Source organism: Pinus tabuliformis, chromosome 4_2, assembly GCF_031772625.1.
Source record: "Pinus tabuliformis cultivar Carrire ecotype Pingquan chromosome 4_2, CPIR1, whole genome shotgun sequence".
Taxonomy (NCBI): domain Eukaryota; kingdom Viridiplantae; phylum Streptophyta; class Pinopsida; order Pinales; family Pinaceae; genus Pinus; species Pinus tabuliformis.
Window position 1 is genome coordinate 1,190,794,357 of NC_142304.1, and position 19,747 is coordinate 1,190,814,103.

The following is a 19,747-nucleotide window of genomic DNA, read 5'->3' on the forward strand; positions in this document are numbered from 1 at the left end:
CATAAACTCGATGACGTATCTTCTCCTATTCGTCCTTTGTTCCCATATTGCTCACTAGCTGATCCTTAGTCCTTCAAAGGACAACACATTGAGACTCCAGGAGGGCCGCCAGCTAACATTGTTGTGAGTAACTTTTGTAGCATGTACATGGGCTGATCCAATCTGCTCTTTGGATAGGCCTAATTCCTGAGCTCCAAACTGCCAGGCTAGAGGTCACCTTTTTCCATTAAGGCACTACACTTCAGAACCAAAATTCACCCAACCTTTACCTCCCCTTCGTCACTTCAAGATATCATGTCTAGTGCTACTTTGGGCTATCAACACGTTGCCCTCCACCAGACCAATGATGGCCAATACTTCACTGCAAAATATGCTCCTAATTGAAGTCTTCTCGCCACCCAAGTCAACTCCAATACATGGCTTCCACAGGACACAATACTCTGATCCAAACTGGGACATGATCCCACACATCAAATAAACCAAACAAAATCAGTACATACCTTGCTCATGGATCTCTTTGACTGTTGTAGATTTGGTTCTCATTAGGGAATCTTTACATGCTGCAACAACCCCTCTCTTCTTCTCCAAAACCTCCTTCACTTGTTGCGGCGTAGTTCCGTGAGTTTCCTCCTTTATGACATTGTCCCTTGAGACCCCTGTTCAGTCCTTAAATCTTCACTTATCCCTATTCTAGGGACAGCAAGGACTGTGGCCTACTTCAGTCTCTTGCGGCCTCACAAACATAGGTAATATCCTAAACCACACTCAAACAATCCCTAACACCCCTTCTCTACTGCGGTTGTCTCTTATGCTCAACTCGAACCTAAAATCATATAAAATTCCCATAAAAATAGCCCAGAACTTACCTCCAACATTGCGGCCTCCTTGCTGTGGTGTCTCTACCCTGTTGAGGATCGAATACTCTCCAAAACAGTCCTTCCAGTCCTACGTTTTATCCTTTCTAGAGCTCAGTCTAATTCCAGATATGTGGTATTTGATGCTATTGGACGAGGAATAAGTCCACTCCACCTCTATATATACACATAAAGAGGGATCCATGAATTCATTTGAAGAGACATGTCTCTAGTCCCACGTTCTGTCCTTTCTAGAGCTCCGATTTGAGTGATCTTGGGAGCGCTGGAATCAGAATGCCAAGCTCTATCACCTCAAATATTCTCATGCTGAAATCCTTCATGTTGTTGGCCCAAATCCTGATGGGTGAAAAACCCCTACCTTGGGTTCCAAGCCCACAGGTGATCCTTGTGGCACTTTTCCCTCTAAACCCCAAACCCTAAGGCTTGGAGTACCTCCCAAGCTACAAAAATCAATAGTTTTTTGGTTTCCCATGGTTTTGTTCCCATGGAATTCATGTAATAGAGCCTTTAAAAGGATGGGTGTAACTCTATTTTAATGGGCTAGGGGATGTGAGGGTGAAGCCTCACTTGGCTAGCTTGGTTAGGTTTTGGCCAAGGGATCTGATGGAATTCCATTAGTTTGGATTTTCCTCGAAGTTGGGTTTTTCCTACGGTCAATATTGTGTGGATTGTATTTATGCTTTGTGTTTTTTTGTTGGTTTAATTTTACTCTGTATAAAATGTTATTTCTCTCTAGTAAAATTTCTACATCTTCCATGTTGGATCAAGAAGAGGAGTGAGTCCATCCTTCCATAGAGTATCTATCCCCAGATTCCTAAGCCTAGTTGTAAGAGGATACAATTTTGTAGAAGAGTATATAACTATAAGACAAGGAAAACATCATCTTTGGAAAATTGGGTTGAAAGGACAACTTCGAGACAAGGCTAAATGGTACTCCAAGGAACCTTACCTCATTTAATAAAAGATTTTATAGACCAAAAACCTCCCAAAATAGAGAGGTGTAATTTAGAATGGATAATTGTATTATTTTAAATCTATATTGATGCTTCCAAAGTGGAAAAAGTGAAGGAACAAACTTGCACGACTAGTTTTATTAATGAGACCTGGTTTGGAGAATTGCAGTAAAAAACATTTTGGGGCCATTTTGATGAGTTAAATGACATTTTTGGGGGGTAAATATTTCTCACCAAAGTGAAAAACCATGTGAAATTATTCTACTCTTACTAACATTTCCAATGGTGTAAGAATCACATCAATTGGAGTTCATATGGAAAAGTTAAGCCAAATAGAAATTGACCTATCATGATTAACCACCATGGTTCAAGTGGATGCTAGGTTAGCCCCTATTACTCATGCATATGGGGCTAGCCACATGGGAATTTGAAGAAGTCTCTAGAGGGGTCAAATTTTTAACTCTGATTAAGAGTTGAAGGAGTCAAACCTAACCCTTAGTTGGCTATCAAACAATGTTATAATCGGTCCACTAGGAGGAAAAGAAGGTTTCATTCATTTCGATTCTAACATGTTCCATAGTAGAAAAAGACAAATGGAAGTGGGAGTGAGAGAGAATAACAAAGAGATCTAGTGTTCTATAGTATCCTATAAATCCACAAGCCTCAAGCAACTCCATAGAGAGTGCCTTCTCCTTTATACTTGCATTATTTCCATTACAGAGAAAGAGAAAGCAAAAAACCCTCACCTTGTAGCTATTCTTTCTCTCGTAAGTGTTTCTGAGAGCATACCTTGGGTATCCCCATAATATAAATTTTAGTTTATTTTATCATATCTATTGTGACAAACATTCTAATGGAATATCCATGACTATTTATGGATCATATTCATTGTTTGTTTACTAGAGGAATCACCAATTGAGTTGGTCTCGTACTCGTGTGACACATTGGTCGATTCTGACCACTACCACTATAACCCCTAAGTGAACCATGATGCCCCAAACATGTGGCCATGGGTAAACTTAGGGGATTTGAACCTAGAATCTCGTGGTGCATAACACTTCGTTTTCACAGTGATCACTAATTGAGTTTCCCTCAAGGGGTTATGGATCATATTCATATTAAATAAATGCTTCATATGAAAAACTTGTTGGAAATTGAGGGATTAAGTTTAGTTAATGCCTTCATCAATCACTATATTTCCATTTATTTTGAAATGTTGAACGTTGTTGATGCCACCAAGTATATTTGTATTGTTCTCAATTCCCTTCTATCAAGAATCTACCATTCTTTGTCTTTCATAGTTGTTTCCTATTTTTCTATTATGGCCAATGGTAGGAGAAAAAAATCGATATAGATAATCTTCCATTTGCAAATCCCATAGTTGGTAGTTTTAACCATTAAACTTCTCAACCCTAAAACCTTCTTCCACTATTGCTCCTAGTTGAACTAGGAAACCTTATTTCCTATGAGTTTTATCAATCAAAGAAACCTTTGGCTTTGATACCATTTGCCAAGAATAATATCACGGCACAATAAATCAAAACAAATGAAAAAACAAAAAATAGAATGACACAATACAAAGCAGACTCCAATATATGTGGTTCACCTGATTTAGGCTATGTCCACAAAGAAACAACCAATCATTCTTTTTAATCTATGCAACAAAATGAAGGAATATATCCTACAACACATTTTTTGCAACTTCCTCTTCACTCTCTCATATTCGCATCTCTCAATTACAATGCTTTCTCAATAATCCATAGTCATAATACAATGCCTCATAAAAAGAGGGCTTTCTTCTAGGAAAAAAACCCCAACGTAAATTCTAGCATTATATCTACAATTTAATGATGAATGACCCCTATCGACTACAAAATTACAATATTTTACAATAACTTGTTTCAAAAAATGTATTTCCGGAGGCACTTCCTTGAACCCCTAACCAAGGGGGACTCTAAACAATCATTTCTAGCCCTCATGGACCCCCTAGCAAAAGTAGTTGGGGGGTAAGTCTCCTACCCCCCACCCCACTCCCCCTCCCCCTCACACCCACTCCCCCCACCCCTCTCTCACACCCACCTTTGGGAACTAGGATACAAACATGGATAAAAATAAGACCTTTTAATCAAGAAGATAAATAGGCTCCATAGTCAACAATATGGTTCTTTTTACCTATCTTTGGGGTCCTACAAGCCATACATAGGTTGTATATGCTTTGGTAGGCTACCTTACATTTCCTAGAGGTTATACATTGGTTGCTAGGTGATTGAATATGTGTTGGATCAATTATTTAATTACCTATTGCATTTATAGATTAAGTAATTGGCACTTTGAATGTTGGTTTGCCTAAAATCCAACTATGTAAATGCAAAAAAAAAAAGAATACTATAACATTATATGGGCTATAAGTGGTTCATGGCTATTCCATACATCATTCTCTTTTATTCATCAAATCAATGATTTAAACCTCCACCACCATTTCCTATAATTTGGATCATATTGTCAATATAATATGGTATCCTTGGTATGGGCATAGACCCCTTTAAATCCTTAAGTAGTCTTAACTACAACTCACTCCCACGATTGTTAGTGTGGTAATCCCCCATGGCAACTCCAAGGACATATATATTTGTATTTAATTCTAAATTGGGCATTGTGTATTTTTTGAATTGTGCATGAAGGGTTTGTTTAAGTAATTGTTGGTAGTACTATCAACGTAGATTCATTTTAAACCCAAATCTATCAAGGACCTAGAGGAATAATATTTCTTAAGGTGTAATTTTGTTACTATTTAACTACATGTCATGTATTATTTCCTTCATATTAAATGATAAAAAAAAATTATACCCTCAGAAATTAGATCCATCTTGATAGTTTATGATGGATTTACGTTGTTTTTTTAAGATGTTGCCATGTATATAGGTAGTTATTTATTTATCTTGTTTATTTGTATTTTTTATTGTCATGGGCATATGTAGATGTATAGTTATTTATTTTTGTTGTCATAATGGGTTGTATAGCACCTCGTTACTCTCCATGCAATCAACTAGAATAAAGTTAGTTTTTTAGTTCCTTTTTAACTAATAAAAACAATATTTTTTCTAGTTTCATTAGTAACTTATGAGCTTATTAATAAGATTTCATTGTTAAGAATCTAAATAAGAAAACATTTTTTTCTACTTCCATGACTAACTCATAATCAAAAGTAAATCTTTGTTATTATTATTACTATTATTATTATTATTATGTAAAATTGACAATATTTTCTACTTCTAACTCAAAAACATAAATCTAAATTTACTCTAAAGATGACTTGGATATTTTTAATTTTTTTTGAATGGAGTATCCTTTTATTTTATTTTTAATATATTGTTATTTAACAATAACATGACAACACCCCCCCATATTGGATTGTAAAGTGTCTCTCAACATAATGATGCATATTATTAATGGAAGTAATAGATAGATGTATGTATGCAAAAGTTTACCACTAAAGTTGTTTTTGCACATATGAGACCATAGAGTGTTGTGTAAGCACTTTCAAATAATAGAGTAGATATATGATTTTTGCATGGTTGAGTAGGAGTGTCATGTAGATGAAATTCAAGCATAGAACTTCAATTGATATTTTGGATCAGAGTAATTTTTTCCTCTACTCTTGTATTAGAGGTGTCATAAGTAGAAGATAAACTCAACTTCAAAACAAATATGGAGTGCTTATGTTAAATAGAGATATTTCTACTTAATTGGCATTACAAAAAAATAGTTGAGCAATGAACCAAGTATGCAATAGAGACATCCTCTCATGCATGCTGGTGATTAGTAGTTGATAAAATCTACACCCATATTATATCAACAACAAAGAACAAATCATTCTTGATGATGGACATTAGAAATTGGTTCAGAATGAGATATAATATAAATGGATGTAGTAGCTCTAGATATCTCCCCACCCAATGACATTTCATGCATAAGTCTCAAATATGAAATAAAAAACCAATTATCTTATCTACATAGATATCCTTGTTGGTGGAAATGGGTAGGCATAGTGGATTATCTCTAAATGGGCAATCATTTGAACTTGCACATACCATTAGAAGTTTTTGGAACTAGCCTTCATTGAGAATGGAGACATTGTATCCATTCCAAGAACAAAGATTTGTGTACGTGACAAAAAAAAATCAGAAGTTAATTTCCATAGACAATCCATGTTGGCAAAGTGGGTGGGCTATAAGACTCTCATTTATAAATTAGTTGAAGGAAAAAAAAATCTACTTTTGAATTAATGAGACCCATAAATCAAGAACAAAACAAGCATGATGAGCACTTTCACATTAATGAAATGCCCTTGCAAGCAACCTTATTGTATATATCTAGTGAAATAGTAGAAGGCAAATGGAGGGGGAAAAAGGATCCAGATTTGTGCTTTTTAAGGATTTTGGTAACTATAATAAGTTGTATGATGAATTTAATGGTGGATCGAGATAGATGCAATTTTTATGTTTGAGAGTGGGTTATTTTCCTTTGTTTAAGGTTTTTCCCACTATAAATACACATGTTTTCTATTTAAGGCTAATTTTTTACCTTACCAATATTTGATATGCATTTATTTAGATTAATTTATACTAATAATATAATATAATTACTTCATATATATATACTAAAAAATATAAATTGAACAATTTAATGTTTATAAACCATTGTCCACGGGATCTTGGATAGATAGTGCTATGTTCAGGCACTCCTTGAAGTGAAGTCACTAATTCAATTCCGGATATTGGACATGATGAAGACGTAGTCCCCTCAAGCTTACAAACAAAAAAATGTCTGTAACACATTATATTTTTACAAGATCCCATTATTATGCCTTTGGTTAAATACTTAAGAAGTTGCTAATACAAGGTGCAAATAAAGAATTTTCAAATTGAATTAAATGTAAGAAAATGCATGTAAATTTTGTATAAAATGCATGTGCATGGAATCCTATGTATCAACAATTAAAAGGAAGGAACATAAGAGTCTCGTACCAAAAACCATATCGGACAAATCTTACATAACTAATCTAATGTGAATCAATAAAGTGAAGTGAAAAAATTACCAATTAATTTTCAAGTTTGCAATTACTCCCATGAAACATGGATGAATTTGGCAATCCTAACTTGAAAGTCACCATACATGAAGGAGATGTTTTTATGTTAAGATAGATACTCATATTAGTGGCTTGAATTATTAGTGTTGTTTTATTATTATAATTTATTGACAAATTTTGAATTAATCTAAAACACTAAATGCTGCTACATTAAGTTAAGGCACGTGCCAATATTTCCTTTGAATTACCTTAGAACTAAGAACAAAACAACAAGATTTTCATCCAAGCATTTCTTATTCATCATTTGCAAAATTCATTACCAAAATTTATTGGGAAGTGAAAATAAAAGGATTAAACCATGATTCAAATTTAAGTAAATATAATTTATCTCCTAATGAAAATCTCCACTACTTGGCATACTTAAAGGTATAAAACACTACTTTGGAAAAGGAAAAATGTATAACATCCATGAACTAGTGATGGTTATGTTAGATTTTAGAGGTAATAGCAAACATTTTAATCTATTGAACATAAAGTGTGATAGAAAAGATTTTGGTTAGGCATGCCAAAATCCAACACTACTTTATATAATGTGTAGCTACATAATCATATACAGTTTCACTTATTGTTATTGATGAATTAATCTAAAAACTAAATGCTGCTACATTAAGTTAAGACACCTGTCAATATTTCCTTTGAATTACCTTAGAATTAAGAAGAAAACAACAAGAGTTTCATCCAAGTATTTCTTATTCATCATTTGCAAAATTCATTATAGAAATTTATTTGGAAGTGAAAATAAAAGAATTAAACACTACATAAAGGTATGACACACTACATTGGAAAAGGAAAAAAGTATAACATTCATGAAATAATGACTTGTATGTTAGGTTTTAGAGGTACTAGCAAACATTCCAATCTATTGAACATAAAGTATGATAAAAAGGATTTTAGGTCAGGCAGGCCAAAATCCAACACTACTTTATATAATGTGTAGTTACATAATCATATACAATTTCACTTATTGTTATTGATGAAAGCTCTAAATCAGCAATAGTTGCTTGCTTGTACCTCCATCACTAAGTCTAGGTCACAATGGTCTTGTGGCTAACCTTTAATTGCAATATCCACATGTCACAATGGACCTGTTCCTGACATTTGAAATCATGATCCATCTCATTGCAAAGCTAACCCCTCCATCCCTTTTGTTGTCTTACACAATTTGATATTTTTATCAATGCATTGTAATTGCAATATTTTTGAAACCTCCCCCGCCTACCTTGATATATAAGGCTTTAAGAATTGATAGTTGAGTACAATTTAGTTGTGATATAGTCCATGTATTTGTCACATTGACATTTCTGTAATATTATTCTAAACTAGTAAGAATAATAAAAATAATTAATAATAATTGCAATTAGAGGTGATATATTCCATATATATGTCAAATTGAAAATTCTGCAATACAATTTTAAGATATAAAAATAAAAATTCATAAAAGACCTGCAATGTGCATATTTGCAAGTCCATATAAAATAAAACATATAATTACACCTAAATATCATACTTGTACATGTTTCATATAATTGTTGTCCAATCCATCTTCAAATGTTTTGACTATTCAAAACATACATTTATTTATCCAATCTAATACCATGTTTTCAATACCATTTTCAAATATTCCACTTTATACTAAACCTTAAACCTTATATTTATTTGTTAGATTTTCACAATATTCACTGTACATATTCAAAAACTTATTTTTGGGAGTTATGCACTTTTTGTGTTTTCATGTTAAAATGGTTATTTTTTAAGGATAAATTTAAAAATAATAATAATGATGATAATTTAAGAATTTATGATATTTAATTTATGGATTTATAATAAATATCTAGTCCTAATAATAAAATAGAATATATTGACTCATTACACCTTAATAATAAAATAAAATATATTGAAGCATTACACCTTAATAATACAATAAAATATATTGATGCATTACACCTTAATAATAAAATAAAATATATTAAGCATTACACCATTATGTATGAAAATTAAAAGAAATTATGCAGTTCACTTTTCACAGTTGTTTTTAAAACATTTTATTCTAAAGAAATGTTCACTACAACTTATAGTTGTTTTCAAGAGTAATTAAAGAATCTGAGAATTGAATTAATTGAATTAGATAGATCCCATATGTAATGCCAGAACTTCATTCGTATTATAATTTATGCCAGTGAAATGTATATATTGTAGATTCAGTAAAGGAAAATACAAGGCAAGCTGAACTTTTAGTTATTAGACTCAATGAGAAATTGTAATTCAGAACCCTAAGCACCAGAATAACAACAGAATTTTGAAAGTTAAACTATTTTCAGAAAATCTGTATCTAAGCACTTGGATTTATATCCACACACAGGCATTGACCTTTCAAAAAAATGATCAAAAGCTTTGAAGTAATGGAGACTGCTCATCAACATTTTTTCATGTATCTTGGTTATTCACAATGCCTTGAACATTAATCCAAGAAAGACTTCAAGTTGATTTCAATTTAAGACATTGAAAGGTGGAAAATTTTCCTTTCGATTGATGGCATTGAAAAATGCCGTTGGAATATTATGGGACAGACATCAATAGATATTGATTATCAATGCACAAAGGGAAGAGGGAGGAGCTACAATGAGACAATTGTCAGTGAAGAATGCAATACAATAAAATGAAATTACAAGACAATTCATGCCATAAAACATAATAAAGATGAATCATAGATAGTATCAACCAGAAACACTTACCAATTTAATTGTGCTGGAAAATTCTAGCACAACTAGCTAAGTACAGAACTAATAACAAAAGAGCGTACCTTAGGATCTTGACATTAAAAAAATGCAATTGAGGAACTATGCTACTCTTCTCCGTATGATTCTTCTTAGGAGAGTTGAACCCATCCTCGAACATCTTAGAATGCTATCAAGATCCCATGTTCCTTAAAGGCACCTTGAACTATCTTCTTTAACCTGTGTACTAAAGAGAAATAATTCATTGTGTTAGACAAATGTTATGGAAGTGCTAAGTATAGCAATGCATAACAAATTAAATAGTATCCTTCAAACTCAAAATGTCTTTCATTTAATAAATTCTGTTACATTAGATTAAAATACTTGACAATGTGTCATTTAGCCTGCTTCTAAAAGAAAACCTAGAATTTATCTTAATTATTTCCACTGATTTTTCACAGACCTCATTTGCAGATTACATCTCATTGATCCAATTTTAATTGTTGATTAAATGAATGAAAATGTGTTTGCTAGACATCTCTTAAATGGTATATTATCAATCAGGCATATATAATAAATTATAAATCATCTGCAAATTATGAATAAATCTGACAAACTGAATGCTACCAGTATACCTGTCAGTATTTCCTTTAAATTACCTTGAAGGTAATTTAAGAACAGGCAAAGACAGAATTTCATCCGATTATTTCTTGTTCATCATTAACTGAATTTATTACCAAAATTGACAGGGGAAGTGAAAATAAAAAAATGAAACCATGATTAAAATTTCAACTTAATTTGATTTACATGGTAGTGGTAACTTGTATTATCTAGTAAGAAAGGTATTACAAAACACATTTAGGAAAATTAAAAAAATGAGAACATCCATGAAATAGTAGAGATGGGTATGTTTAATTCAGAGGTAACTGCAAATATTCTAATTAGCTGAACGTAGAGTATGAAAAAAAATTGTGTCATGCAAGCCAAAATATGGCAAGGATACAGCGGGAACCCAGATGGAGGAGTCGCAACAACTCCAAAAACCATCAAAGTTTCATAGAAAAATACAGGCACAGGATGGCTATCGGACAAAGCAAAAATGCCAGAACTTGAACCGATTTTAAATGCAAAGAAATACAGGATAAGACTGACTGGTCTCTCCAAGAGCCCAATAATAGATGTCAGTAATCATAGGCAAGATATAATGACCAGATAGGACCAATAAGCGTCAACTATTTCGACAAACATTCAAGATGTGTTTGACGACATAGGGCAATCGTGATTGATCAGGAAGACAAATCCATGATAGCAGAGGAATACAGAATGTAATGGCTCATCAGTCAAACAGCCAAATAACATATATTAGTAACTGGAGGCAAGAGATGATCAGTGGATACAAGAAGCATAAACAATTTCCACAAAATTCAAGATTTGTTTGGAGACACAGGACAAGGATTATTGATGAAGCCAGCAGTTCCATGAGAGCCAAGGTTTAAAACCATGGACATGACCTCGCAACAGGTACACAACACACAATGTCCATATTACCTGTCCTGGCAGGACATGAGAAGCTCTCAATTTAGTGTCTGCTTCTTTAAGAAGTTAGTCAGTTCAGTGCAGTCAATATTTTTTAATGTTAGAATTGTAGCCACATGAGTCAGAGTAGTACTTATGTATGTGATTAGTTACTCTGATTAATATCAATCAATATCCTATGAGAATGCACACTTGACAAGAATTGCATGATGGGATAGTGTATCATATTACAGAAATAAAATATACAGGAGATAAAAATATAGATAGAAGTTCCTTACAGCTAATGAACAAGATAAATAATTCAAGCATTACCTGCAACATTGAGCATCCCCTCATCATCATTCCATGTGTAGAAGCATGGAGGCCTTTTTATAGATGTGAATCAGATACTTGCTAACAGCCATAACTTATCATTTTTGGAAGTCTTTGAAGTTCCAAAGACTTGCCAAACCACTTTAAAGCTTATCACGCAGCTGAAGAAATGGATCATTGTCTCACAAAGCTGTTGCAACATTGTTCCATCAGGGTCCACAATAGATAAAATACACAATTCATACTATGAGTACAGAATTATAGAGCGCCTGCAAAAGAGCTTTGCAAGCAGAAAATAAAACATCTAATTACTACCTTGAGTTGAACATCCATTCTGATTCCATGAATCTGGACAAATACTTGGCGGATGTGAGCATGAAACTTGCAAGCCCCTCTATACACAATTCATGCTATATTACAAAGAAGAAATTGGAATTTGCTACAGGAAAATCCAACAGAACTATAGAGTGCCTGCAAAAGAGCTTTGTAAACAGAAAAAAGAACATCTAATTACTACCTTCAGTTGAACATCCATCCTGATTCCATGAATTTGGACAGATACTTCTTAGCGGATTTGAGTATGAAACATGTTGAAAGCCTCTTTTGCATCTTTAGTCTTAGTCTTCTTTGAGGCATCGGAAGCCCCAAAAACTTGCCAAAACCTGAGTGTTTCATCTGCTGCAGCTGACGCGACTGTGTACCCATCAGGACTCTGAAGAAGTAAATCAATGGTAAGGGTCGTTAGGACAAATCTAAAGGGAAAAAATGGATGCATGCATAAGTACTCATAAAAAGCATAAATTTTCATACCTGTGCCATATGAAGAACTCTAGCAGTATGCCCTGTAAGTTGAGTAATTTTCACCATGGATGGGTATTTCCATAAGGTTAACTGGTTCTGATTTAGCCCATGCGAACTCAATAACTCGCGCTCATGTCTATTCCACAGCAATGAAAAAACTTGGGAATGGGTGTCGACGGTATTCAGGCAGGCACCTGTTTGAGTGTTCCATAACCTTTATAGAACCGTCTGAACTCCCTCCAATGGTGCCAAAAGATTGTTCTGGAAGGGGCACCATGCCAAGGCCTTGACTGCGTCACAATGTTCATCTAATTGGTGGAAATATTGAGAGAAAGAATTATGGGATGCCATGCTCTTGTCTGCAAATGTCAGCAGCACCGGATTCTTCAATTTGCCATCCCTTCTTGTAAGTTGTTGGTCAGAAGGAGACCATTTCAATCCACAAACCTCCTGGGTATGTCCTTGTATGTTTGAACAATGTGGTCACGGATGCGAACATCATGATTGATTATAATCCCATCCAGCCCTCCTGTGGTGAGAATAGGACCATTCCAAGCAAGTGCACCAACACGCTCATGATGACCTTTCAAGGCTCTTAGAGGACAGAGACATCGCTTCTCTGTGGAATGCCTGTTAGAATTCATTGAACTGCAAGGCGATTCCATTACTCCTACTCTGGTAAAACAACCTGACAAAACACAATGTATGACAAACAATCAATGTGCCTAAATTTAAATTCGCAAAACAAAAGAAATCAATAGTTGCAAAGGAATTTGAATTCAAAGAATGAGGATGTCTGGTTCTGCAAAACTTAAAAAAACAAAACAAAACAGTAGTTCCAGATGAATTCCAAGACGTCTGGTTCTCCGAAAAAAACAATAGTTCCAGATGAATTCCAAGACGTCTGGTTCTCCGAAACGTTAGCAAAAAGTATCAGAAGCCCCTGGTATCCTCTTAGTGTTCTCTTTGCCCCAGACAATCAGGGAAAGCAGGTCATATAGAAACTGTGAATTGATAGTAGCTAGATTTAGGCCAGTGGTCATATAGCCAAAGTAGATGTGGCATATTGTGTTTCTTGTTCCCTGTTCCCAGCATTGCATTATTTGCGCTTCACGAGCCCAACATTAATATTTAATAATAATTTTCTAGGGTAATTATTTGCGCTTCATTATGTGTGAGGGTAATTATTGTTGGAACCTTAATGTGTGAGGGTAATTATTGTTGGAACCTTAATGTGTGAAAAACTGTTTTTTTAGGATTTTTTCCTCAAATTTCACTATATCAATGTATGCTTAATTTATTGAAAATAATCTTTATATTGAAAAGATTGAATTAGCTTGCGATTAGAGTAAAATATAAAATTGTTTTGATTACATTTAGTTTAAATCAAAAGAAATAAATTAATAACCCAAAATTTAACGGACATTGGATAGGAGTGCAAGTTTTATCCCTTAAACTATCAACTTTTTAAAAATAAGAGTGTAAGTTTAAACTATTAATTTAAAAAAAAAAATTAAATTTTTTTAAATAAAAATAATAATTAATCCATGTTTACGAATGACTATTCTGGTTACATATAAAAGCCATAATTATAATACATTTTACTACTTTAAAAATAATACAAATTATAATTTATTCAATTATAGTTTATTAAAATTTATTAAAATTTTATATTGACTTATAATATATTGTGGATTTATATAAAGAGATCGAATGATGTTTAGGGTATGGGCAACAAGGTAAGGGTTTTGGACTCTTGAGTTTGAGGTCATTGATATGGAATGATTGCGGTTACAAGTCTAAGCGTAGCTTGAGAAAGGTTATCGCAATCATCTCTCTCTAATCCAAATGAGAGCAAATGCATTAGCAAGAAACATTTTAGGAGGATTTTCCATCAAGGTTTATGTACCATGATTCTCTTATTTGGATTCTTCTGATAATTTAATTGTGACATACTTTTTTTGGAGGCTAGCCATCATGGAAGAACACATTGTGGACTATGGGGCATATAGCCCTTATCAAGTCCAAACATTTTGACCACTCCACTCTAAGTCTCGAGGGACACTTGCCAATCTCAAGTATAATCTAGGCGAGAGTGTTAATAACCCTATTAACTCTAGGAAAAACATTGAGGTGGTGATCCCTTTGTTCTATACTGAGATAGATCTCCAAATAGACCATGTAGTACATACATCATTTTTAAGCTTCGAGTGCCTTTCTCCACTACTCAAGGAAATTGAATATCTAGGTCCTTCAGAGTAGAATAGGAAGAAGTTCTCCTAGGAGGTCATTCAAAGAGTGGGATCCAAGCAATGGAGTAAAAGGTTCATTCGTGCTAAAAAACATAGGTGAAAATGGTGTTAGGGTTGGAGGTCTTAGACATCTTACGAAAGACTATAGTGGAGTGTTTCTATGGTAAGATTATATGGCTAGAATCCCTTAAAATATGGATTGAGGATAATTGGGTTTCTTTAATGGATATGCTTTGGTGGCCCATGTTTTAACTAGAGGATGGATGTGTTTTCTTCCACATTTAGGCTTAGGTGCAGATAACCTTTCAGGTAAAATTCAAACTTGGGGGCCATTAGGTCTCGTGGTACAAAGATGAAGCATAAACTTTGACTCATCAAGGGAACCAATTTTCCACACAAACAATATGGAACATTTTGTTTGGGCTCCCTCTAGTTTCTGGGTGAAAATAAATCTCGAGTTCAATAGGAAATAAGATCAACAAATTTGTGGAGTTAGAGGCAAATTGGGACTCAAAAAATGATAGAATATGGGCATGGACTTAGGTTGAGGTGGACCTGCAAGATATTTTGTTGGAAGAAATAGAATTAGTTTGTGGATGTAAGACACTCAATATGACCCCTTGTATATGTTTGTAGAAACTTTTATTGGGTTGGTGAACTAGGTTGTGTTGACCCTACGTGCCCATATATATATGTGCATATTTGTTTTTCAGGTCCGTGTGCCTATGCTTATACGTCTTGAAGCTAGAGTGCTTGTGTGATTAAGGCCAAAGAGATTTTATGTAAAAATGCTAGTGAGCCTAGCTATGAATATATGTAATCACACCCATGTTATAAGAAAATACACCATGGCTGCAAAACACCAGATGAAAAGAGTATGGGGGGGTATGACTCCATAGTAAGAAAGGTGAGGGTGTGGAACTAAGACATGGTTCGTAAGCCATGTCAATAATATTATATTCCAAAAGTGACTTTATGGACATAACCAAAAGTATAAAAAAAATGGCATGTATAAGCCTAAGTCATACCCTCATTTTCTATCCTAAGTCCAAAAGTTAATGGAAAAATAAGGCTATGCCAGTTCCCATGTGGTGAGGGTGAGCTCCTTGGTGACATTTGGAAAAATTACTTCATGCATACTTAAGTCATGTTTTCCATGATTGTGAGGTTTCATTCCATAGTTTTGGTCATCATTCAACCATCATCCAAACAACCATTCTTCTTGGTACTTCCCTAGTTTTGCTGAGACTAGCTGAGATATGAGCTTAGATATCCATTGAAGCTTATGACTTGTGTAAACTATTGGAAGTTCCTCATTGGAATTATGAGGGAAATTCTACTTTCTCATATTGGGAAAGGATGGAGCTTGGAGGGGGAACTTGTTGGGTAAGATTTCCGAGTGTGAGGCCTGGGGGGTTCCTAGAAGATCCTTGAGGGTAGTTGGAACTCCTAGAGTTACAGTTCTGTGAGACTTCTGTGATGGACTATAGTAGAAGCCCAAAAATTGTAGTGGCATAGCCTAAAGGATTACAGTGATAGAGAAGGGGGTGCCTTACCTTGGGTAGTTTAAGCTAGGGGATGCAGGGATGTAGTTAGGGAGGTTATTGGAGTCAGCGCTTGTTTGGTACAAACTATGTGTCCATTGTTGGCTCTAGGTGAGCTTTTTTCCTTTGGTAATCATAGCCCAACTCGAAGGTCACTGACTACTAAAATATTTACAACAATGTGGTCTATGGCTAGGTGGAATATCTGAGGTTTGTAGCCACGTAGTCGATATTTACAAAGACAAGTGTTTATGTGGCTTGCGTGATATTTAGTTGGTGTAATTATCTTATTAATTATTGTTAACTTATCAACAGGTTGCACTTGATTTATGTGTTCCTAAGTCATTTGCATGAGATTTCATATTGTTATACTTGAACATTTATATCATTTATGGAGCATTATTACCTACATCATTTATATTTATGTAGTTGATAGATAATAGATCAAGTATGTAGCTCACAAAAGTTCGATGGTTGGAGGAATCCACATTTATCATTGACAAGTAGTCATTGAGAAGTAGATCCATTAAAACAATCAATGACAAGTAAACCATATATTTAATTAGTTGACTCAATCGATAATACATAGGTGTTTGATGAGTAATGGATTCTCATGTCTAGTCGACTAGTTAGTTATCCTCATCATTCATTAGGTTAAGTCAACTTTTGGAGACAAATACTAGAGGAAAGAATTAGTATCATAATGAAAATATTCAGATAACATTGTTAATTGAGGTGCCCTATATAGCCAATGGTGGATAGAAGGTTTTAGGTGTACCATAAAGTGATAGCAAAGTGTTAATTTCAGCATTGAGCCTGCATCAACTAGAGAAACAACACAAAGGAAATTCTTAGAATCATAGCTGGTTGAAAATGTGTAGAAGTCTAAAATTAGCCACGTTTTAGATTACCAAGATGACCATGGAGAGTTGGAGGAAAAATATGGTCAACTATATCAACTACCTAGTCAATTTGTGCATTATAGTGATCGACTAGCATTATGGTGGTAAATTCCATCAACATTCCACTGATTCAACTATCAAGTCAAGTCATATTTATATTGGAATAAAATAGTCTATTAGTTAGTTCAATCAGATAATAAATTTTTTAGTCAGCTCAACTGATAGTTGATTGGTTACTTGACTCGAATGATGGCCAACTAGTTAGTTAACTCAATCAATGGTTGACTAGTTAGTCGTCCTGACTAATGGTTGACTCTCTAGTTAGCCCAACCAATAATCGATTTGTTAGTTACTCAACCAACGATTGACTAGTTCATTAATCTAACCAATGGTTTACTAGAATATTACATTGGTTGAGTTTAACATGATGGTTAAATAACTCGACCATTTGGTCAACTCATGTTTGCAGTTTGTAATACCCCTGGCTTAATCCCCAAATTGTAATGTATATATACAAGTGACACTCAAGCCGATGAGCCAATACATGATATCTAGGCTAGTGAGTCGGTTTATGTTGAGGCCAAAGTGTCTATGTGTATAAGTGTGTTAGGCCTATGGGCTAATGTATAGATGTGATTTTAAGGCCAGAGTGCCTATTTGGTTAGCCTAGAGAGCCTGTGTGCTAAAAGGCCAATGAGTCTAGTAGATGTAATATGTAAAAATATTGAGATTAATAAAATAACACCATAGTTACAGACTATGGGATAAGAATAATATGAAGGGCTAGGACTCCACAAGAGGGAAAAGTGGGGGTGTGAAACTAAGACATGGTTCCTAAGCCAAATAACTATTACCAATATAATATTCCTAAAGTAACTTTAGTTTATGATGTTAAAATCTATAGTAACATTATAATATATTTTAATGTAATATTAGTTATCCTAAGCTATAAATAAAAATTAAATAAGGCATTGCACATTATCAATGCTACTGATGAGACTATTGTGTCTTCTCTAAGGACAAACATACAAGGACTAGCTACTATACCCTAAGGATATTTGGTGGATCTAGGTACAAGTGCACTTCTCCTTGGGTTGCTTTGGGGAATGAAAGCCCTAAAGAGAGAAGTGTAGGTATAGGTGTCCTTGTGTGGGGTTTGGAGGGTACCTAGAAGCCCCTGAGGGTAGCTAAAACGCTTAGAAACCATAAGACTTGGAGATTCCCTAACTATCCTAAGTTGAAATCCCTAGAAGGATAGTGGCATATCTCGATGGACTGTGGGTGTCACATAGGGGGTGCACTATCTTGGATTCGGTAGATTGATAGGGAAGTGAAAAAGTGAAGGAATAAACTTGATCGATGATTGATTATGGTTGTAATATGGTTGTTATGGAGAATTTGATATTGATTTCATGAAATGTATCTATCATGAGTATGTGACTGGTTGCATATGGATTATATGTCGCTTACATGTTGATTTTATGTCGCCTACTTACATCCTTGTATGTTAGGTTACATTCTTGAATATGTTGATTACATGTATCAGTCTTGTAGGTTGATTACAAGAATTGATCGCTTATGTTTGACTACATGCGTTTATGCATATGTGTAGTTGATTAGGCATTTCTTATGCATGTTGTTGGTTTCATGGGGAAATGTGTACAATGGAGTAATGGTTGTTGTCATGCATGAGTTCATAGCATGCATTGTTGATATGGCCTTGCATTGATGACTGGACCCTAGCTAGAGTGACGTTAATATGTTGATACATTTATTTGTGTATGTCTATATGATGTTATGATTATGTTATACATGTATCACACTGATTTGGTGGTCTTAGAGACAAGGTATTCTCCTCGAGCTATACCAAGGTATGTCGGTTTATTTTGATTTGGTTTATCTGACATATTATGCATTACAGAAGAAATATCAAATGGCTAGCAAGATGGTTGAATACAAACACTCTCCCTATGAATCCAAACAAAAGTAGGGTGTTGGGAATCCTTTTGGTTTGGAAGTTACACTGAGAAGCTTGAAGGAAGAGATAAGGAGTTGTAAGGCATATCATGACTAGATCATACATGCACAATAAAAGCAGGTAGAGGTTAATGCTATAATTCTTCAGAGTTTATCAGAATTGCAGCGACAAGAGTCGCCTCAGATCAGCCATGGATATGAGGATGGAACTAATGGGGCATATGGCAGTAGGTCTCCTAGTAGACCTAGGTCGGATAGATCTAACATAGTGAGAGATGGCAGTTTAATGGACACTCCCGATAGGAGGGGCGATGAGTACATGTACTATTCTAGTTCTAGTTTTGATAGACATCATGATTGTCATAGCTATCATCCTTACTCGAGATGAAAAAATTCTTTGAGTTGCATGAGCACATAGATAACATGAAGGCTAGAATAACTATATTCATTTTGAAAGCTAAAGCATACATCTAGAGGGAAGATGTTAAGCAGGTCAGAGACATCAGGACAGATGACTTGAGTTGGCAGGAATTCAAGTGGATTTTCTGGAAGAAATATTTGTTAGAGAGGTACTACGACATTAAGGCTAAATAATTTTATGTGATAAAGATGGGATCAATGACAGATGAGGAGTACACCACCAAGTTTTTGGATTTATGTAGGTATGTACCATATCTTACTGATGAGAATGCTAAAGTTCAGATATTTGTCATTGGTTTTCCATTAGCATTT

General features: G+C 34.4%; 1 protein-coding gene across 3 annotated transcripts; it reads right to left on the reverse strand.

Annotated features, from left to right (window-relative positions):
• Nucleotides 1–9,659: 9,659 nt before the first annotated feature.
• On the reverse strand, nucleotides 9,660–12,537 carry LOC149173938 (cell division cycle 20.2, cofactor of APC complex-like). 3 transcript variants are annotated; one of them, XM_089428044.1, is made up of 5 exons: nucleotides 12,350–12,537; nucleotides 12,057–12,251; nucleotides 11,855–11,933; nucleotides 11,540–11,729; nucleotides 9,660–9,931 (listed from the first exon to the last, which is right to left on the reverse strand). In XM_089428044.1, the coding sequence occupies exons 1-2, from the start codon at nucleotides 12,404–12,406 to the stop codon at nucleotides 12,105–12,107; spliced, it is 204 nt and encodes a 67-aa protein (XP_089284170.1). In that variant the 5' UTR covers nucleotides 12,407–12,537; the 3' UTR covers nucleotides 9,660–9,931; nucleotides 11,540–11,729; nucleotides 11,855–11,933; nucleotides 12,057–12,104. The 3 variants fall into 3 exon arrangements, with proteins under 3 accessions (XP_089284170.1, XP_089284169.1, XP_089284171.1); XM_089428043.1 differs by having other exon boundaries at nucleotides 9,660–9,938; XM_089428045.1 differs by lacking the exon at nucleotides 11,855–11,933 and having other exon boundaries at nucleotides 9,660–9,938.
• Between the last annotated feature and the right edge of the window lie 7,210 nt (nucleotides 12,538–19,747).

Excerpts from the sequence above, each read along its gene's own strand:
- LOC149173938 (XM_089428045.1), bottom strand. The coding sequence starts at position 12,406 with ATGGTGAAAATTACTCAACTTACAGGGCATACTGCTAGAGTTCTTCAT. Across the intron at positions 12,252-12,349 it reads GAGTTCTTCATATGGCACAG|AGTCCTGATGGGTACACAGT; the intron begins GTATGAAAATTT and ends TTACTTCTTCAG.